At 42.8% G+C, this 17,154-nt stretch overlaps 1 protein-coding gene across 4 annotated transcripts in view; it reads right to left on the minus strand.

The window, feature by feature from the left end:
• nbeal2 (neurobeachin-like 2) overlaps window positions 1–17,154 on the minus strand; it is a 258,464-nt gene that overhangs the window by 171,631 nt on the left and 69,679 nt on the right. For 3 of the 4 annotated variants that reach the window (XM_078540854.1, XM_078540857.1, XM_078540856.1), the window contains exons 2-3: window positions 5,696–5,790; window positions 3,535–3,696 (exon numbers count right to left, since the gene is read on the minus strand). In XM_078540854.1, coding sequence (XP_078396980.1) covers window positions 3,535–3,696; window positions 5,696–5,790 — 257 coding nt within the window. The remainder of the gene's footprint in view (window positions 1–3,534; window positions 3,697–5,695; window positions 5,791–17,154) is intronic. The other variant, XM_078540855.1, reaches the window with a different exon arrangement.

The raw sequence follows: 17,154 nt of genomic DNA on the forward strand, positions 1-17,154 counted from the left end.
AGGAGATAACAGATGAATTGAACAGGTATTTTGCATCAGTCTTCACTATAGAGGATACAAGTAGCATCCCAGCAGCTATAAATCAGGAAGTGAAAGGGAGGGAGGAACTCAGGAAAATTATGATCACCAGAAAAGCACTACTAAGTAAAATGTTGGAGCTGTGGGCTGACAAGTGCCCGGATCCTGGTGGACTTCATCTCAGGATCTTAAAAGAAATGTCTAGTGAGATAGTTGATGCATTGATTTTAATTTTCCAAAACTCCCTAGATTCGGGGAAGGTTCCATTAGATTGGAAGGTAGCAAATGTAACTCCATTATTCAAAAAGGGAGACAGACAGAAAGCGGGAAACTACAGGCCAATTAGCTTAACATCTATCATAGCGAAAATGTTAGAAGCTATTATTAAAGAAGCCAAAGCAGGGCACTTAGATAAGTTCAAGGTCATCAGGCAGAGTCAACATGGTTTTGTGAAAGTGAAATCATGTTTCACCAACTTATTGGAGTTCTTTGAGGAAATAACATGTGCTGTGGGTAAAGGGGAACCGGTGGATGTACTGTACTTAGATTTCCAGGAGGCATTTGATTAAGTGCCACATCAAAGGTTATTGCGGAAAATAAAAGCTCATGGTATAGCGGTTAACACATTGGCATGGATAGAAGATAGGCTGGCTAACAGGAAGTAGACAGTAGGCATAAATGGGTCTCTTTCAGGTTGGCAAGATGTAACGAGTGGTGTGCCACAGGGATCAGTGCTGAGACCTCAACTTTTTACAATTTATATAAATGACTTGGATGAAGGGATGGTTGCCAAATTTGCTGACAACACAAAGATAGATAGGGAAGTAAGTTATGAGGAGGACATAAGGAGGCTACAAAAAATATAGATAGGTTAAGTGAGTGGGCAAAGATCTGGCAAATGGAGCTCTGAGATGCTGAGGGATCTGGGTGTCTTTGTGCGTGAATCGCAAAAGGCTAGAATGCAGGTACAGCAAGTAATTAGGAAAACTAATAGAATGTTATCATTTATTGCAAGGGCAATTTAATACAAAAGTAGGGAGGTTATGCTTCAGCTATAAAGAGCACTAGTGAAATCACATCTGGAGAACTGTGTACAGTACTGGTCACCCTATTTGAGGAAGGATGTTAATGAGTTGGAAGCAGTTCAGAGAAGGTTCACTAGACTAATACCTGGAAAGGGCGGGTTGTGTTATGAGGAAAGTTTGGACAGGCTAGGCTTGTAAACGCTGGAGTTTAGAAGAGTAAGAGGCGATTTAATCGAAACATATAAGATCCTGAGGCATCTTGACAGGGTGGATATGGAGAGGATGTTTCCTCTTGTGGGAGAATCTAGAACTAAGGGTCACTGTTTAAAAATAAGGGGTCGCCCATTTAAAACAGAGATGAGGCAAAATGTTTTCTCTCAGACCACTGTAAGTCTTCGGAACTCTCTTCCTGAAAAGGCGGTAGAAGCGGAGTCTTTGAATATTTTTAAGGCGGAAGAGATTCTTGGTAAGCAAGTGGGTGATAGATTATCAGGGCTAGGCGGGATGTAGATTTGAGGTTGCTATCACATCAGCCATGATCTTATTAAATGGTGGAGCAGGCTCGAGGGGTTAAATGACCTACTCCTGCTTCTTGGTCGTATGTTCATATTAATGGGAGTAATTTTAGCTGATCCTGCCCAGCTGCAAACTGCCAGGATCAGATTAGACATCTATTTTTACTTTACATTGACTTCCACGCTTAACTCCATTGAACAATCCTCAGGTAATGAAGCAGCCCATGCCAGTCTGCAGTAGGACCTGGACAACACCTAGTTCAGGGTTGACAAGTGGTAGCTAACACTCATGCCACCTAAGTATCAGGTAATGATCTTCTCTTGTAAGCAAAAGCACAAACACCTCTCACTGAGCTTTAAGGTACCAGCATCACTAAGTGGTCCACTATTAATATTTTGGTTCTGGTCACCATTGATCAGAAGCTGAACTAAGCCAGTCAATGGCTACAAGAGCAGTGCAGAAGCTGGGTACTATGTGATGAATGGCGCAACTCCTGACCGTTCAAAGCCTCTCTGTTATCTACATGGCTTAAAACAGGTGCATGCCCACAACACTCAAGAAACTCAACACCATCCAAGCAGGGCAGTTTGCTCCATCAATGCCCCTACCACTGAACTCCATATGCACCCCTTCCACCATTGGTGCACTGTGGTTGCAATATGTACAATCTACAGGATGCACTGCAGTAACTCACCAAGCTTACTGTGAGAGCACCTCTAGTCATATGGCATCTAGCACCAAGAAGCAAGAAAACAGTAAGGTCATGGAACAACAGCCACCCAGATTCAGGATGCACTGCAGGAACTCACCTAACGTAACTTCAATAACACCCCTTTCCCCTATAACATCTACTTTCTAAAATGACAAGAGCTGCAAGAGCGAGGAAGCACCATCACTTCCAAATTCTTCTCCAAGTCACATATCATTCTAACTTGGACATATATTGACATATATCACTGAAATTCTCTACATTACGTCATTATGGGAGAAGCACCATTACCGGAAAGATCTCGGTGGTTTTAAGGAGAACACCCACTACCACCTTATCAGGACAACCAGGGTTGGGCAATAAATACCAATCTTGCCTGCAACACCCATATCCCAAATAAACAAAGGTAGAGGTACCACAATTAACTTCAGTGCTCTTTGATGAAACTAAGCTCTGGTTTGTTATCCAGTGAATTTGATTAACTGGACCTTGGGTAAGGAAAGGATCGACCTTTGCTCCATTGCCTCCCTACACTCACAGGTTTAACATAGGAAAAATGGCCATTTCAACAAGTTATTGGAGGGCTGCCAACGACCATGATTTCTTCCACCAACACCCTAAGAAAAAGAATGGGGAAAACACGGAAAAACCTGATTCTGATCACATTTAGCATGGACTAAGTTTTTAGGTAAAGATCCTTCTGCATTGACCAGCACCATGACTTAACCTCAACTTCAGGAAGTTAATGCCTACCAAACTAAGGTGCTGTTTCTCTTTCCCACATTAACCATTGTGTGATTGCTGCGAGATCAGAAACTTAGTATATCATTGCCTAGTCAACATTCATTGCCCAGCAACAACGTCAAAAAACAATTAAACTAGTCATTTATCTCATCATTATATGTGTGAATTAGCTGTGCCCACAGACAGCCTGTTTAAATTACAGGACATTATTTACTTTTAGGGAGGACTCTCTCTAATTAATTCCCTCATGTTCTAGCCTCCACAGGCTTTTCATTAGATCAAGACCACGGAAGCAGACAGCAAGCTGTTTCCTCGACTTCCCTGAACTCTGCTACCAGGACAGTTACAGCAGACGCAGTGTAACTTGCCCTTGAAATCTTGGGGCAAGAAAAGTTTCATCTTAGCCACAGGTAGCCCTGCCAAAATTTTCTCCAACTCCCAATCCTTTGGCTAAGAAACATATTAAACATAAAATCTGAAAACGTAACAGTTAAGAAAGGAAATAATGAGAATAGTTTGCACCTGCAGATAATAATGAGAAACTTTATCAGGAGGAGCGCTTGTCCAAGGCCTGCCTCGGCCTCCTCAGTGGATAATCTCTGTACACATTGACTCAGTTGCTGGCTCAGAACTTGAAGCACATTGCCTGGCAACAGTGGAATCTCTGCAGCCATCTCTTCAGGTCTGGAACAAGAAAACACAGCGGACTGAAACCATGGCAACAAAACGTTAATCAGATCAGGCCTTGACCCAGCAAGAATCAAAAACATTTATGTCCCTGCACCTTCAATTCTGTGGATCAAAATTTAATAACATATTTACTTTATCATTTAAAAAATTGAGAGAATTTTTTAAAATCCCATGGTTTCTCAATTAATTTTTACTTTACAACACAACAGCAACACTAATGCTGTAATCTCAATCTCAACCATACCACTTTGTGACGATGGCAACAGCAGGTCAAATATTTCCTCAAAATATGCAAATGCCTGGCCACAGGGCCTGTCAAGCCACCTCAGGTCCCTCAAGTGACCTCAGGCCCAGTTCTAACTTGCCTTTATTGAAACTAAAAAATGTCGGTTGTTACTCTGTTAGTAGCACTCTTGCCTCTGAGTCAGAAGGTTGAGGGTTCAAGTCACACTCCAGAGATTTGAACAGAAAAATATAACCTGACACACCACGTGGTACTGAGGGAGTGCTGCACTGTTGACGATGCTGTCTTTTGGATGAGACATTAAACCGAGGCCCTGTCTGCTCTCTCGTGGCACTATTTTTAGAAGACCAGGGGAGTTATCTGTGTTTTCCTGGCCAACATTTATCCCTTATTCAACAGCACTAAAAACAAATTATCAGGCCAGTATCACATTACAAAAACAGAAACAGAAATACCTGGAAAAACTCAGCAGGTCTGGCAGCATTGGCGGAGGAGAGCACAGTTGACATTTCGAGTCCTCATGACCCTTCAACAGAACTGCTCAGTTTTTCCAAGTATTTCTGTTTCTGTTTTTGTTTTGGATTTCCAGCATCCGCAGTTTTTTGCTTTTATCTCAGTATCACATTACTGTTTGTGTGAACTTGCTGTGTGCAAATTGGTTGATGCCTTTCCTACATTAAAACAGTGGCTACACTTCTAAAGTGCTTCATTGGCTATAAAGCGCCTTGGATATCCTGAGGTCATAAAAGGCACTATATAAATGCAAAACTTTATTTTTTAAATGGGGAATGGCATGATCGGGGGCTGGGGGGGGCGCGGAGGAATTCCAAAATCACCATGAAAATCATAGTCAAATCTCAAGCACAGCTACCTAGTAGGAGGAGAGGCGGAGTGGGTGTGAAGAGTTACTGAACTAAGTCTCAGGAGTTTAATTTATACAGTGGCAAGCCTGGTGTACTGCTGCACCATTACACTATGACACAGAGCAACCTTAACTGGGCTCGTAACCACCATCCCGAGATAATCGGGGAAACTCAATAGATTGCTCACCTCTTTATCAGAGAGCTAAGGCACACCCTCTTCTTTGTGACAACTCTTCCTCTCTCTCTCTTCTATCCCACTCTTCCTCTATTTTATCAATACAACTGCAGTCAATCTGTCAATTGAGTGTTTCTCTCTTGTGCCTTCAGAGCTGTCAGTGCTTGGCTCAGTGGCAGTACACTCACCTGTATCAGAAGGTTATGGGTTCAAGCACCAATTCAGAGACTTGAGTACATAGTCTAGGTTTACACTTCGCTTCCATTTACCCACTTTTGATATCTTTGCATAACAAAATTGAACTCTCAGTCTTGAAAGCTCTAACTGACCTAGTATCTACAGTTTGTTGAAGGTCCGAGATTTCCGCTACCATTGGTCCACAAGAAGTGCTTCTCAATTTCACTCCTGAGTAGCCTAGCTCTAAGACTCTGCCCATTTGTTCTGTATTTTCCCGCCAGCGGAAATAGCTCCTTTGTATCTATCCTTTTGTATCCATATATCATCTACACACCCTGATTATATCACCCTTCAAACTTCCAAACTCAAGTGAATACAAGTCATGACTTAGTGCTCGTCTCTTAATGTGTTGGCCCGTTATTACCATTGCACGGCATTGAGGAATGGATAATCATAAACCTAATAAAAAGGGGTGTGAGAGGTTTCTGAACAGTAGGCTAGATGGGCCAAAGATATTTTACTTGTTGAACTCACCTTCGCTGCAGTGGTTCATAGGAGCTGACGTCAATAATTCGTTCGAAGGAAGTGACAAAAGCTTCGAGCCATTGCTGCAGGTAGTGAGGATCCTTCTGAAAAGAAAGTACAAGAATTAAGTTAATTCCACCATCTCCTCAGGAGTTGAATTCCTACTCAGGCTTGCTTGTAGACTTCACACATAGGACAGGCTGGGTAACAATATCAAGTTTCCTGCCCTAAAGGACAGTAGGTTTTTATGACAATCTGACATCTACATGGTGACTTTTACTGGTGCCAGGTTTTAATTTTCAGATTTTTTTTAAACTTAATACAAATTCTCAAACTGCCATGGTGTGATTATGATCTCACATTCTTTAGATTATTAGTGCAAGCCTCTGAATTACTAGTCCAGTAACACAACTGCTATAGTACTGTACCCCTTATATCATGCGTTGGCCTTGCTGCTCTCCTCTTCATTGTGATCGAATAGTGCTATCTTAATTCTGTGAGGACTCTAGTGCCCTGACCAGGGCCCCAACCACTGAACCAGACCTCAACACATCTGGCAATATAACCCAGCATTCTGTTTGGGTTGTTTATTGTCACCTCAGGATGGCTGATTAACTGGTTTAGTTTTGCATTAATCTTGGGTGGGGTCCAATTCACTCCCATTTAGCACCTGCCTACCCGATCTGATTTCTTGTTGCTGACACATGTAGCATGTTACTGCTCAGAGATTGCTAAATACTTTACTTTTAGCTTGTAAAAATGGGTGAGGTCTTATCATGCCGTATGTATTCATTAAAATGCTTCTAAATGCTCGGCATGTTTCCTTGGACCTGGTCAAGAAATTTATGTTTGTGTATTCTGACAGATACTAACTTTTTAAGACGTAAGAATTACTCGATGAACTATATCCAGCCTAAAAGACCAAAATCAATCTAATTTTCCTTCCACCATCCTGGTAGTTGCATGATACAATGATCGTGGAGTTGTTGACTAATCATAGTAATCATAAAAACATAAGAAATAGGCACAGGAGAAGACCATACAGTATGTCGAGCCTGGTCTGCTATTTAATATGATCATTGGTGATCTTTGACAACTCCACTTTCCCAGCCATATCACTCAATTCCCCAACAGACCAAAAACCTAACTATCTCGGCCTTAAATATATTCAATGATCAAGCATCCACTGGAGTAATTAATTTCTATCAATTAGTCTACAATTAGATACATACATGAGGTATGTAAATCTCCAATGGTTGAAAGCAATGGAAACGTTAATGTAAAGGGGGTTCTGAATGGGATGGGGTGATTGCAAAGCCTGGAAGTAAAGTCAAGAGGTCAGTTTCTCTAATTTGTACTTGATGGGGCCAATGTAGATATGAAATTTGGAAGTGCCAGGAGCGGTCTAAGATGGATTCACAAACAGCAAAGGCGGCATCCAGATTCAATGATGCTTCCCTTGAATTATTGCTGGGTGCAGCCAGGAGTAGAAGGGATATACCTTTCCCACAATGGGAGGAAGAAAACTGCTATTTTCACCAATGTAACATGGCTGGAAGTGGCTGAGGAGATGTGCAGCAGAACCACTGTGCCCTGGTCTTGGATCTAATGGAGGAAGTGGTTTAATGACCTAACTAGGTCAGCAAAATTAGTATATTTATTGATTCACATGTGATGCAAATCCTCCTACCTTCATGCTGTCTTGCCAAGTGTACTCCATCACATCACTCCTCACACTCAGTTAATTTTCAGCAGCACCCAGCCTTCACTTTCTCTGCATTTCCTCCCTTCCCCATGTATCCATTAACAGCTGCCACTCACTCAATCTTTATGCAATGTGATGCATATGTCTGATGGTCACCCTCACCCAATGTACTGCACCCAGAGTGAATAAGTGACCATCACTCACTCGCAGTCTGATTTTTTTTGCCCTTCGTGGGAGAAGAGATCTCAAAACACAAGGCGGAGGACTAAAGATTGCCCTGCCACACATTGTGCAGCTAACAGATGCTGAGGAAGGTGCCGCTAACAGATGCTGAGGAAGGTGCCATAGAAATAAGTGACACATCTGTGTCCCTCTCAATTGGAGATGGACAGTGATTTTGCAGATGGCTGCTGGCAGAGTTAAATATATCTCTGACACACATGCTGACTTTATTGCATCCATGACTAATATATGAGAAGACTAAGTAAGGTGATTTTCAAGAGTGCTACTTTGCCACAACTAATTCATATCCTTAGTCTTCCAAGGCCTTCATGCATAGCACAAGAATCAACATTCCATTTGCCTTATCTATTTCCTGCTGAACTTGTATGCTAGCTTTTTGGGATTCATGCACGAGGACCCCCAAATCCCTCTGTGCTGCAGCTTTCTTCAGTCTTTCTCCATTTAAATAATATTCAGCTCCTCTATTCTTCCTGCCAAAGTGCATCATCTCACATTTTCCCACATTATATTCCATCTGCCACATTTTTGCCAACTCGCTTAACCTGTCTGTATCCCTCTGTAGACTCTTTGGCTGGGATTTTGTGGCCCCGTTGCAGGCAGGACCCACCACAGGCGAGGCGGTGCCCCCAGCCAGGAGACCCTTGACTTGCGGGGGATCGGAAGATCTCGGTGGCGGGCGGGTGCGGAAAATCCCACCCTTTGTGTCATCCTCACCACTTGCCTTCCTACCTATTTTTGTGTCATTCACAAACTTGGCAATAGCACATTCATTTTCCCTCATCCAAGTCATTAATATATATTGTAAATAATTGTGGCCCCAGCCCTGACCCCTGTGGCACTCCACTAGTTACAGGTTGCCATGCTGAAAATACCCCCCTTATCCCAACTCTCTGTCTTCTATTAGTTAGCCAGTCATCTATGCATGCTAATGTACTACTCCCAGCACCATGGGCTCTTATCTTATTCAGTAGTTTTATGTGTGGTACCTTATCCAACACCTTTTAGAAATACAAATATATTACATCTACTGGTTCCCCTTTATCTATCCTGCTTGTTACCTCCTCAGAGAATTCCAATAAATTTGTCAGGCATGATTTCCCCTTTATGAAGCCATGCTGACTCTGCTTGATGATATTATGCATTTCTAAATGCTCTGCTATTACATCCTTTATAATAGACTCCAACATTTTCCCAATGACAGATGTTAAGCTAACTGCCAGCCAGCACACCACTATGATTCTGGCCATCCTCCTGACAAGTAACAAAGGCACCTCTAGACTTATCTAGGCACCTGAAGCACAACATCATGGCTTACTTGATGACACACCTGGTGGTCATGTGGCTCTCACTGGAGCGCCCCGTACCTCATTGATGGGGCTCCTCACGGGTGTGATGAGTCAAGTTTGGTGAGGGGGCGGGGGGAGCACTCTTGCCCTTGTCTCCTACCAACCCTTAAACCTGGTTCCTAGGATGAAAATGTCTGGAATGCTGAACAGTCAACAGTATGAAAGCATCATGACAGCTCCCAAGAAATCTGGTGCACAGCTATATAAACGCCATCTTATGATGGCACAACAGCTACCCAATGAAAGAAGAACGACTTGCATTTATACAGTACCTGTCATGACCACCAGATGCCTTACAGTTAATTAAGTAGTTTTGAAGTGTTGTCACGGTTGTAAAGTAGAAAATACAGCAACAAATTTGCACGCAACAACCTCCCATAAACAGCAGTGTGATGGTCAGATGACCTGTTTTTGTGATGTTTATTGAAAGATATATATTGGTAAGAACATCAGGGATAACTATCAGATCTTTTACATCTGCCTGAGATAGTATATGGGGCCTCTGTTTAACGTCTCCTCCAAAAGATCACATTCGCTCAGTACTGTACTGAAGCATCAGCCTGGACTTTTATGCTAAAGAATGCAGAAGCCAAAAAATTCTGAGTCAGGAGCAAAAGTGTTACCAACTGAGCCATAGCTGAAACAATTTGCTCTCAAATAACTTGCATTGTTTTTTTTTCAGCTCTTTCATGGGATGTGGGCATCGCTGGCAAGGCCAGCATTTGTTGCCCTTCCCTAATTGTCCCCAATCCCTTGAACTGAGTGGCTTGCTTGGCCATTTCAGGGAGTAGTTAAGAGTCAACCACATTACTATGGATCTGGAGTCACATGTAGGCCAGATCATGTAAGGATAGTAGACTTCCTTCCCTAAAGGATATTAGTGAACCAGGTGAGTTTTTACTACAATCGATGATAGTTTCATGGTCACCATTACTGAAACTAGCTTCCTATTCCAGATTTATTAATTGAATTTAAATTCCTCTAGCTACTTTGGTGAGATTTGAACCAGTGTCCCCAAAACATTTGCCTAGGCCACTGAATTACTAGCCCAGTGACATTTCCACTACGCCACTGCTTCCCCACTGTACCACCATCTCTACCCATGCACAACTTTCTAATCTTAAGTATGTTCCGCTTATCCAGCAGCACAAATCTCAATTTTAAATCATGTTTGCTTGTTGTATAAATCTGGCATTAGTGCAAAAAAGCATGATCTGCATCTCACAAGGTGCCCAGTGTTATATACTGTTATGAAAGCCAGACTTACCTTGGAGTCAAGAACAGAGATCGGGAAACTCCAAGTCCCGACAGACCTCAGCATTTCCGCCCATTGACAGACTCAGAGCGGGGTACACATGCGCAGTTCGGCATTTTGAATTCTTTGAGCCAAGGACCGGCCCAGCACACCAGTGCATAAAGGAAAATGGCATGAAAACCTGGATCATGTGACTGGGAGCAGAGTGCCATTGAAGAGAAGTGTACCAGGTAAGTGGCAGGGAGAGGTCCCAAAAGAAAAGTCCCAGACAGGGTACAGGGACAGGAAGAAGTCCCAGTTAAGTTAAAAAGAGAACAGCAGAGAAAGCGGTTCCAAGCAGGAAATGGGCTGCAGGGAGCAGACCTTAAGCAAAGAGGGCTCAGGAAAAGCCCTCGTGATCAAAGAGGGCTCGGGAGAAGCCCTGAAGATTCAAGAAGGCAGCAGAAGATTGGTGACTTAGAAGCTGTGGGCCGCTGGGGTGAAGGTATCCCTTTGGAGCAGTAGCGTTCTGCTTTGGCATGGCCAAAGACCTGAAATCGTGCTTGTGAGTTGGTGCTTGAGTGAAAATTTGGAAATCCAGGGGAATGGGATCTTGGGAGACAAGATTGGAACCCTGTGAGATGGGCCGTCATTGATATTGTCCAAGTTGGAGCGTCTTTTGGAGAGAATTTCAAGGTGCACTGGATGGAGCTAGAGGAAGAGAAGCTGCTACCTCAATTTACCATCAAACAGGATTCCCAGATCTCTTTCATTTTCATTGGGTGTTATTTTCTCCCATTTAGGTAATAGCACTCATCCAGAATTTTTTGTTCACGAGTGATGTAATTTGCATTTCTCTGCATTGAATATCATCTTCCACCAGTCTGCCCAATTATCAAATATAATCAAGTTCCCTTGTAGTGATCCTGCTCAGCTTTGGAGTCTACCACCTTAATTTGCTTTGTATGATCTTCGCATTTAGTGATACCTTGCTCCGAACCATTTAAAAAGATATTGAACAAAAGTAGTCCGAAAACAGATCCCTGTTGAATCTCACTGGTAAAATTCTTCCAGGCTAATCCCAATACCACTATCCTGTGGGCTCTATCAATCAACCAAATACATACCTATTGTAAAATATTTCCACTGATTCTGCTTTCATTGGCAGTTGGCTGACTTTGTGATGGACAAGAAACGGTCAGAAGCTTAGCTTGGGGTCAACTTGGATGCAGACATTGCAATGAGTCTGGTATGTAAGAGGGGGCTCTAAATGGACTTTACAGGCATTTAATAGGGCAGAGAAAGTAAACCAAAAACAATACTTTCAGATACACAAGGGCAGCAGAGCACAAGCTTAGGTTGTGAGGGGCAGTTTCATCACAGACACCAGGAAGTTGAAGATTAATCACAGAAACTAATCAGGAAATGTGAAATTATTATAAATTATATTATAATTATGTACTGGGGCTCATTTAGAGGGAACTTAATTCAGAGTCAAACAGCATAAACTATCCTAACCTCAAGAGCCTCTGGAGTGGGGCTTGATCCCACAACCTTCTGACTCAAGGGGAAAGTGCTACCACTGTATCACTGCTCACACTTAATAGAGAAGAACATGGTGCAAGACTTTAAGTCGCAGTGAGAATGGATAACGCAGACACAAAGAGACTTCTAACTCACATGGTCATCACACTTTTGATGGTGGAAGGACAAGTTGGTCAGGCTATTAAAACAGCTATTAGGATCCTTGGGTTTATAAATAGAGCCATTAGAATAAAAAGGCATAGAAGTTATACTAAACTTTTATAAATCACTGATTAGGCCCTAGCCTGAGTATTATGTCCACCATGCTTCAGGAAGGATATCAAGGCCTTGAATAGGGTACAAAGGAGATTTTCCAGAATGATACCTGGGATTAGCAACTTCAGTTATATGGAGAGACTAGAGAAACTGGGATTGTTCTCCTCAGGACAGAGAACATTAAGGGAAGGTTTAATAGAGGTGCTCAAAATTTTAAAGGCGTCAAAGACACAGAAGCAGCTGTAAGAATTTTTTTATTCCAACTGAAGTAGATAAGGGTAAAATTAAACGGCCAAGTCTGCATGTGTGGAACAGATTTGTAAATAAAAGGAAACAATGGCATTTTTCAATAACCACAGATTTCCCAAAGCTCTTTACAGCCAATGCGGTACTTTTGAAATGTAGTCACAGTTGTAATGCAGGAAACACAGCAATCAATGTGCACAGTAAGACAGGACCTCAGTTTAAATGGTGGATAAGGCAATTAACTGACTATTGATTCATTTTTTTTTTAAAAAGAGTCCGATGGTCGAAATGACATTCTTATATTGTTGCCATCATTTCTAATGAGACAGTAATCGGACAAGCAGTCACTGCTTGATTTATTATGGTTCAAAACAGTCACAGAATCAGCCTTTTCTCAGTTTACAATCTGTACCTAGATCCAATCTGGATCTAACTAATTGCCTAACTGTAGGCTACTCAAAGTAATTGGATCAGTACAACATTTGTAAAAAGTTACCTTTGAAATTATCAACCTTGGATCAGTGGTTTCTCTTTCACTTGTGTAAGGAAGGTATGGGTTCATGTCCCACTCCGGAAATTGGAGCCCATAATCCAGGCCCGCATAGGTGCAGTATTGAAGGAGCACTTTTGAAAGTGCCATCTTTTAGAGGAGCATTTAAACTAAGGCCCTATCTGCTCTGGCAAACTATACACTGGTGAAAGCTGATGGGGGAGGTTATCAAGTCTTACCTCTACCTTCCTGAAAATTAGATCCCTGGGCTTTTGCGGGTGACATTTATCCCTATTGGGAGAGTGCATGCATCCTTAATAGGCCAAACAGAAACTCTACAGGGTACATTTTAACTTTTTAGATGACGGAATAATGGAGTACATTGGCTTCCCGTCCATCCTGCTGGCTGAGTGCATGGGCAGCTCACCCTTTCCTGCTTGTGATGTCCTGGTGTAATGGTCTGATGCTGTGCTGGTCCATGGGTAGTTCCTGGCCTGGACAGGGATGCTTTTGAGCTTTGGCATTTTTGGGGATGTCAAGTTTTTCTTGCTTTCTAAGTTTGATTTCTAGGCACAAGCTTAAGACAGATTTCTTGAATTTTGCAGCACATTTGACCCATTGTGTCTGTGCTGGTTCTGTACAAGAGTGCTCCACTTCATCCAATTGTCATCCCCTATCTCCATTAGGTCCATTGAAAGTTTTCTGGAAAAGTTCTCCACTTCATCCTATCCTCGTACCCTATCCTTATTAGGCCCATTGACAGCTCTGTTGAAGAGCTCTTCACATAGTTCCATTCTCTTGCCTATTTAGTGCCTTGTACAACCCTCCCTTCATTACAAAGCGAACGACATCTGTCCTGGCTCAGCCACATTCATCAGATGGATGATGGCTGTAAAACCAAAGACCTCCTCTACAAAAAAGAGCCACAGGGTCAGGGTCTGCTGGGCGTCCATACCCCTGCTATAAGGACACCTGCAAGCGAGATATGAAGAATGGCAGACAATGACACAGACAACTGGGATTCAGTCGCCGACGGCTGTGACCTCTGAAATCTGACTGTGTGGAGAGGCATTGGAAGAGACAAGGCAAAGAGGGAAACTCTGCTGGCCGACAATACAGCCCAGAGAAAACAGACACCAGCAAATCCTGCACCTTCTCACCCACTGTTTTCCTCTGCAGCAAATATGGTAGAGACAGCTGCCAAGTTATGACAGTGGTTCACTGGAAATAGCTGTGGATTTTCAGCCAATGTCATTCTATTCTTGGTTGATATCAGGCCCACATAGAACATAGCATGGGCAGTGGACCAGATGCTTTATATTTTTTAATTCTTTCATGGGATGTCAGCATCGCTGACAATTAAAAGGACTGCACCTGTTCTCCATCTCTAATTGCCCCTGAACTGAGTGGTTTGCCAGGCCCTTTCAGAGGGCAGTTAAGATTAAACCACATTGCATTGTTGTAGAACAAAAACAAAAACAAAAATACCTGGAAAAAGGTCTGCAGTCACATTCAGGCCAGATCAGATAAGGGTAAGGACAGCAGGTTTCCTTCCCTAAAGGACATTAGTCAACATGATGGGTTTTTGCAACAATCGATGATAGTTTCATGGTCACCATTAAGAGACCAGAGATTTATTGACTGAATTTAAATTCCACCAGCTGCCATGGTGGGATGTGAACCCATGTCCCCAGGGCATTCACCTGGGCCTCTGGATTACTAGCCCAGTCACATTATCACTACATCACCTGATGTGTGGAGAAAGTCTGTAAAGTTCAGTGATATCAAAGTACATAGTGGGCCTGTGCAGACTGGCTAAGAACTAAAACCCAATTTGACTGACAATTGGATAGCACTACCGAAGAGCTGGCACAGTTAACATAGCCGAAACAGCCTTATTCTATGATTTTGGCAAGAATCAAATGGTAGATCCAATGCAGATTCTGGTGCTGGAGACTTACATGAAGGCCACTTTGTCCCTTGCTAGACATCTCTCTCTCTCACTCTCCCTCCCTTTATCTTTCCATCTATTTTGCTTTCCCTGGTCCCCTTGCACTCTTTTCCTTTCTTTTTGTCAATTAATCAAAGTCTCCTGCCCATTGCCCTTGGTCTCAAACACTCACATGCCACTCATATGCATCTCTCGCCATCCATTCTGTCTCTGTACAAGGGAGGCAGTGGCGTAGTGGTAATGTCACTTAATCCAGAGGCCCAGGCTAAGGTTCTGGGGAAATGGGTTCAAATCCCACCATCACAGCTGGAATTTAACAATTCAACTAATAAATCTGGAATAGTCTCAGTGACCATGACAACTATCATAGATTGTTGTAAAACTCATCTGTTTCTCTAGCGCCTTTTAGAAAAGGAAATCTTACCCAGTCTGGCCTACGTGTAACTCCAGATCTACAGCAATGTGGTTGATTCTTAACTGCCTTGTGCAAGCCACCCAGTTCAAGGGTAATTAAGGATGGGCATCAAATGCTGGCTTTGCCAGCGATGCCCAACCTTCATGAAAGAATAAAAGAAAAGAACATGGGTGTGCTTTGTTCAGAGCACAGTGCTGAGTAATTGTCAATTACGGATGACTGATCTCATCACCTTGAGCACAGGGTGGAACTCAAAACATTGCCTGGCAATGCAAATCACAGGAAAATATCCAGCCAGCAGTGTTAGACAGAGAAAGGAGGAGGTAGAAAAGTGACAAAACTAATAGATGATTTGGTGTGGTAATGTTGTATTTATGGCACTGGCCTGTCCAAATTCCATTGTGGTAAATTGAGAAACTGAATTTAATAATCTGCAAATTGTTGAAAGGCACCAGGAAATAAATGACCAAACCTAACTTGCTCACTATGGTCCTTCAGGAGAGGGAACCTGTCACCCCTATCTGGTCTGACCTACATGTGGCTCTAGTCCCACAGGATGTGGTCAATACCCCCAGGGCAGCTAGGGATAGATAATAAATGCAGCTTTGCTGTTGCATCCAGATACAACAAACAATAAAAATAAAAGGAAAAGATTAATTTCATCCTATTAGGTCACATGTACTGGACATCATTGTGAAGCCCCACGTACTGTACAGCACTGAAAAATTAGATCTTGACACCTTGTAAATCACCCTCACCCTGATACCAAATATGGTCCTGGATTTTGCTCAGTGACCGACAATAAACCCTCTCCGCTAATGCAAATTGACCGAGAACGCAGCATAGAGGGAGCTAAATGGATGGGGCCCAGAAACACAGGTCTGCGTGAACCTGAACTCATCCAAAACCGTGCAAGAACTCTGTGTTCCTCCAATCCTGGCCTCTTGAACATCTTCATCTCCTTCACTCTTGAAAAGAGTGGAAGAGAGAAGAATCCAGAGACAGACAGCAGCACCTAAAAGCATGGGAGAGAGGAGGCCCCAGGGACAAACAGTAGCGCCTAAAAGAGCAGGAGGGGAGTAGGACCCGGAGACAGATAGCAGCACCTAAAAGAGCAGGAGAGGGAGGACCCAGAGACAGATAGTAGCACCTAAAAAAGGAGAGAAGAGGACCCAGAGACAGACTGCAGCACCTAAAAGAAGAGAGGGGAGGACCTGGAGACAGACAGCAGCATCTAAAAGAGGAGGAGGAGGAGGAGGACCTGGAGGCAGCCTGCAGCACCTAAAAAAGCCATGGACCGAACACATTGAGAAAAATCAAAGTGTAACATCACAGAAAAACAGGTTGTCGCTTGGTTGGCGAGTATTTTTCTCATCTACCTTTCAAAACTCAGCTAATTTTAGTAATTGTAAGGTTTTATTAGTAGTAGTAAAGCTTATAAGATTGGCTGGTGGGTGTTTCCTATTTATCTTAACGATGTAATCAGGCTAGGTAGAACATTTATTGAAATAATAATATAAGCAAAGGCAAAAATAGAGACATTAACTTTAACCAGTAATTAATTAATTAAACGCTATAAAGATGGCAGGGCAGGTGATGTGTGGCAGCTACAGAATGTGGATGTTCGTGTGGACACCTTTCTTTTTATCCTTTCATGGGATTTTGGCGTTACTGGCTAGGTCAGCAATTATTGCCAAACCCTAATTGCCCTCGAGAAGATGGTGGTGAGCCGCCTTTTTGAATTGCTGCAGTCCATGTGATGCAGGTACACCCACAGTACTGCTAGGAAGGGAGTTCCAGAATTTTGACCCAGCGACACTAAAGGAATGGCAATATAATTTCAAGCCAGGATAGTGTGTGGTTTGGAGGGGAACTTGCAGATGGAGGTGTTCCCATGCATCTACTGCCCTTGTCCTTCTAGGTGATAGAGGTCACGGGTTTAGGAGGTCCTGTCAAAGGAGCCTTAGTGAGTTGCTGCAGTGCATCTTATTTATGGTACACATTGCTGCCACTGTGTATTAGTGGTGGGGGAATAGAT

Source organism: Cetorhinus maximus, chromosome 4, assembly GCF_964194155.1.
Source record: "Cetorhinus maximus chromosome 4, sCetMax3.hap1.1, whole genome shotgun sequence".
In the NCBI taxonomy this organism is placed as follows: domain Eukaryota; kingdom Metazoa; phylum Chordata; class Chondrichthyes; order Lamniformes; family Cetorhinidae; genus Cetorhinus; species Cetorhinus maximus.